The sequence below is a fragment of the Sapajus apella genome, unplaced genomic scaffold, assembly GCF_009761245.1.
Source record: "Sapajus apella isolate SASKATOON/1434 unplaced genomic scaffold, GSC_monkey_1.0 scaffold36, whole genome shotgun sequence".
NCBI classification, from domain to species: domain Eukaryota; kingdom Metazoa; phylum Chordata; class Mammalia; order Primates; family Cebidae; genus Sapajus; species Sapajus apella.
Window position 1 is genome coordinate 19023520 of NW_022436976.1, and position 5713 is coordinate 19029232.

Below are 5713 nucleotides of genomic sequence, written 5' to 3' on the forward strand. Positions count from 1 at the left end.
GTATATAAATCACTTTCACAAAAACAAAAATCATTACTTTTTTAAAACTATTTAAGTTTCATCATAATTTCCATTATAAGATTAAAGCCTAAATCTAATCAAGCTTCAAAAAGTGAAAGGAAAGGAAGATGACCTAAGAAAAAGCCTATGGAATTCTAAATAAGGAGAAAACATGGATAAAATTAAAGAGTCACAAATAGAAGAAATACCAAAAATGTAACATCACAGATGCTAAGGGAAGAGTGTTTCAAAGAATGGCTTCAAAGACTGGTTAAATTCTATTGAGTGATGAGGATGAAAACTGAAAATGGTATGCCAGCTTTACTAACAAGGAGGTCAATTTTGTGAGAACCATTTCTGTAGAGAGATGGAAGCAAAAGCCATACTGGATAAAATTGAAGAGCAAATGGAAAGTGAAGAAATAAGAAAACTCTTGAAAAGTTTAGTTATGATGAGACAGGGGAGTAGCTAGAGAGTAGAGCTGAAGAAAGTTTTTATGTTGTTCTGGTTTGTTTTCAAAGATAAGAGACAAACATGGAAATGCCAACAGGAAGGAGCCAGCCTGAGAAGACTTTGACAATAACTGACAGTGTCAAAGTTTCTTTTATTATGAAACGAAATTTACAGTTAATTAATCTATCTTATGTACCAGGCAATGTATTAAGTATTTTCATATATATTATCTTGTCTCCTTACCCACACACACTTCAAAACCTTCTACCTTTTCTTGCTTCCAAAAATAGATACTTTTCCTTAAAGTACAGCTCAAGGGACAATATTGAGAAAATTTTCCTTAATAAACATTATTCCTCCTTTTTCTTTCTTTTTTTTTTTTTTTTTTTGAGACAGAGTCTCACCCTGTAGCTCAGGCTGGAGTGCAATGGCACGATGGACACTCACTGCAACCTCCGCCTCCTGGGTTCAAGTAATTCTCCTGCCTCAGCCTCCTGAGCAGCTGAAACTACAGGCGTGCGCGACCACACCCAGCTAATTTCTGTATCTTTAGTAGGGACGAGGTTTCACCATGTTGGCCAGGATGGTCTCAATCTCTTGACCTCACGATCTGCCCGCCTTGGCCTCCCAAAGTACTGGGATTACAGGCGTGAGCCACCATGCCCAGCCAACAACATTCCTTTTCTAATCTGCTGGTACAATCCTAGTTATACCCTAAATTATAAGTACAATAAAACTACCATGATAAAATGAATCTGGATATATTGCTGTTGATTTCCATTCTCTGCTCAGCCTCTGTTCTCCACAAACTAAGGTTCTTATATCCTCGGGATCGCTGGGGTACACAATGCCATACAGGGAAACCCTAGTTCAAAAATAATTCACCCACTATTAACTTAGGCACAAAATATTTACTAAGGGCCTATGGGGCAAGGATCAGCCTACTTAGTAGTAAGGCTACAAAGATGAGTAAACAAAAGGTTAAAATACATTGTGGTTAGTATAAATAATGTACATGAATTTAAGAAAATGTTAGTTAAGTATAGCTCAAGAGATTTTATAACCAAAATAGATAAAAGTCCAAAGAAGCATGCCTGGATTATTATTATAAACTAACAAATCAGGTATATTTAACTGTTTGAATTACGAGTGCTAACCAATAAGGAATGTATAATCTGCATGGAGCCTAATAAAAAAAGTCGGATGGCAGAGAGAAAAAAATTGTCAATGTCTCTCCAAGATACTAGGTAAGGAGGTTTCCATGTATCAGTGAAAAGGAGAATTCTGATTCATCCGATAAGTAGTCCCTATAATAAGGATATCAGGATATCTTAGTTTTATAGCACTTAAAAAAAAAAAGTCTGTGGTCATGAAACTGATGAAAAATATCCTGTGAAATATTTTCCATAAAATGCACTAATCAGCACTGTCCCTTTGACAAGGTTTATCTCTAAGAGCATGGCTTACATAATAGTTTCACGAATTTGGTTTGTGGTAAAGGGTACCCTAAGTGGAGACAAATTCTGGATATCTTGACAAAAGTTTTAATTTCTACAACTATAAAGCTGAGGAATGGCCCTTTAGCACAGCAATCCCTCCAGAGCAATCTCATTCAGCTAGGTTTAGTCTGATCCTCTTTACACAAACTAATATGCTTAAGTTCTCAAAATGAGAATGCTTCATAAATCACTCATTCCTGAAAAAAAAAATTACATATGTATAATTACTTTCTAAAATAATGTTAAAATGGAAAACATTCAGTTAGAATTTAAACTATGAAAAAATCAGAACAATCAGACAAGAGAAAGATACAGAGATAATTCAAATTGGAAAGGAGGAAGTCAAATTATCCCTGTTTGCTTATGATATGATCTTATATTTGGAAAAATCTAAAGACTCTATAAAAAAAACTATGAGAACTGACAAATTCAGTACAGTTGCAGGTAACATCATACAAAAATCAGTACCATTTCCATATGCCACCAGTGAACATCTGAAAAGGAAATCAAAAGAGTAATCTCATTTAAAATAGCCACAAATAAAAGTAAGTACCTAGGAATTAACCAAAGAAGTGAAAGAACTAGAAAATATTGACAAAAGAAATTAAAGAGGACACCAAAGAAATGGAATGATATTCCACGTCCATGGATTCAAAGAATCAATGTTGTTAAAATGTCTATACACCCAAAGCAATCTACAGATTCAATGCAATCCCCATCAAAATACCAATGACATTCTTAGAAACAGAAAAAAATTTCCTAAAATTTATATGGAACCACAAAAGACCCAGAATAGCCAAAGCTATCCTATGCAAAAAGAACAAAACTGGAAGAATCACATTACCTGACTTCAAATTATACTACAGAGCTACAGTAAAACAGCATGTACTGGCATAAAAATAAGACACATAGAACAGAACAGAGAATCCAGAAACAAACACATGCCTACAGTGAACTCATTTCTGACACAGATGCCAAGAATGTACACTGGGAAAAGATAGTCTCTTCAATAAATGGTGCTGGGAAACTGGATATCCATAGGTAGAAGAATAGAACTAGACCTCTATCTCTTGTCACATACAAAAACCAAAATTGATTAAAGACTTACATCTAAGACCTCAAACTATGAAACTACTACAAGAAAATATTAAGGAAACTCTCCAGGACATGGACTGAGGGCAAAGATTTAATACCCCACAAGCACAGGCAACCAAAGCAAAAATAGACAAATAGGATCACATTAAGTAAATAAGCTTCTGCATAGCAAAGGAAACAATCAGCAAAGACACAACCAACAGAATGGGACAAAATACTTGCAAACTACCCATCTTAGAAGGCACTAATAACTAGAACAAATAAGGAGCTCAAACAACTCTATTGAAAAAAGTCTAATAATCTGATTTAAAAATGGGCAAAAGATCTGAATAGATGTTTCTCAAAAGAATACACACATATGGCAAAAAAAAGTATCCATCAACAGATAAATGGATAAAAAAAATGTGGTACTTATACATAATGGAGTACTATTCAGATAAATGGATAAAAAAAAATGTGGTACTTATACATAATGGAGTACTATTCAGCCATAAAAAAAGAATGAGATGCAGTCATTTGTAACAACATGGATGTAACTGGAGGTCATTATGTTAAGCAAAAAGTTAGATGTGGAAAGACAAACATCACATGTTCTCATTTATGTGTGGGATCTAAAAGTAAAAACAACTGAACCCATGGGGACAGGGTAGAAGGATGGTTACTAGACGCTGGGGAGGTGGGTGCGGGGGAGGGGTGAGAGAGGTAGGATGGTTAATGGGTACAAAAAAATAGAATGAATAATGCCTAGTATTTAACAGCACAACAGGATAACCATAATCAATAATAACTTAATTGTATATTTTTAGAGAACTAAAAGAGTATAACTAGATTGTAACACAAAAGATAAATGCTTGAGAGGATGCATATCCCATTTGTCATGATGTGGTTATTACATATTGCATGCCTGTATCAAGACATCTCATGTACCCCGTAACTATATACACCTACTATGTACCCACAAAAATAAAAAATTAAAATTAAGCATAAAAAATAAGAGAATGGAATCATTATTCACTGTTGAGATACAATAAAATATACTAAAATTAAAAAAAAAGTATATTGATATAAAACTACCTTCAACTATAATATAAATACTAAAATGTAAGTATAAAATAGGCGCAGTTTTATTGTCAAAATTTAAAAATTTAATAAAAAGAAACAAATGTCTAACTTTCAGTTCATTTATTTGCAGGAAAAAAACTCAATGGTGAACATGTGCTAACCACTATATAAGCAAAGCATAAAACTGAGACTTAATTACAAAAATAAATACAAAAGCCAACAGATCATTTATTTGTGCACACAATTGTTCACAGAACATATCATACGTATAGAATTTCAATATATAATGAAGTCACTCCATACTGAAACCTTCAATGTCCCTATATGTTGCAGGAATTACCTTGAAAAATAAATGCTAGCTATTAAACATTTAAATGATGTATTAAAACATATTGCTATCACAAAAACTGTACTGGCCTGTGATGTTCCCTTGACTGCCTCTGACCTGCTGCTTTGCCCTGAGAGTAGGTGCATACTTAGAATATAAAGTAAGTTTTTGGAGAGAATGCTAAAAAGAAATAAACAACAAAAAAACTTCTATTAATAAAACTCCAAAGGGCTTTGTGTATATTAAGTTGAAATGTGAAGAAAACTGAAATAAACGAAACGAAGAAAGATTTCTAGTGCTGAGTGATGTCACACTGCACATGAACTCATTAGAAGCACACATACACAACATTCTTTCTGGAACTCACATGACGTTAATAATCTAAAGCAGGCTCTTTAAAAAAAAATCTTCAAGTATTACATGTTATTGAAGTATGACTTACCTTAGGACTTTCAAATGAAATTTTAAAAATCATGTAAAATTTAAGTATACAAGTTGTTTTTTCAAATTATTTTAAAAACACAAATATCAAAGTACTCCATTTTAGTAAGTATTCCGTTTTGCTTACTGAAAGTTTCAGAAGCAAATAAGCTTTTTATATCATTGTTTACTCTCGTTTGTTTTTAATTCCTTTCACTGATATAAAATGGCCTTTAAAAAACTAAATTATAAAGGTTAGAAAAGGATTAAAGTACAGAACATTGAAAATATAGGGAAAAAAGTAAGAAACTGTTGAGACATTGTAAGTCACTCAAAACAAAAAAAAAGCATTCACTTTTTTCTTTTTTTGGCTATACTATACTATAGACAAAACTGAAAAAATTGAGTATAACATATTTCTTCTCACAGAAACAATGAAGGGTTCTCTTTCACAAAGCAATGGGGTTACAGTGGGGTTACTTAGTAGGCTGTCATATTCTTAATCACATTTTACATATAAAGTAACAGATCACTACATTGAAAGCATAAACTCAGCTAGGTAACTTTACTAATAACCCACCTTTTTCGTTTTCTTTGTATCTACAAATGCCAACTGGAATTTCTGCTTGAAACATGGAGCCCACCATAATCTCCTATTTCAAAAATAACGTAAAACATTAATAAGATCTAGTAACACAGACTTTATATCCATTTTTTAGCTTCACCATCTTAGTAAACTGTTCCTGGTTTCTCTGTCATAAAATACAAATACAACGAATTAAGTACCTCAGAGGAGTACTGTGAAGATGAATGACAATAAACAATGACTGGATGAAAATATTAGTAATAATGGGTG

General features: G+C 32.9%; 1 protein-coding gene across 11 annotated transcripts in view; it reads right to left on the reverse strand.

Moving 5' to 3' along the window:
* The window catches only part of MIER1 (MIER1 transcriptional regulator), a 61846-nt gene that overhangs the window by 16459 nt on the left and 39674 nt on the right, over nt 1-5713 (reverse strand). For all 11 annotated transcript variants that reach the window (XM_032296659.1, XM_032296662.1, XM_032296667.1 and 8 more), the window contains one exon: nt 5438-5510. In XM_032296659.1, coding sequence (XP_032152550.1) covers nt 5438-5510 — 73 coding nt within the window. The remainder of the gene's footprint in view (nt 1-5437; nt 5511-5713) is intronic.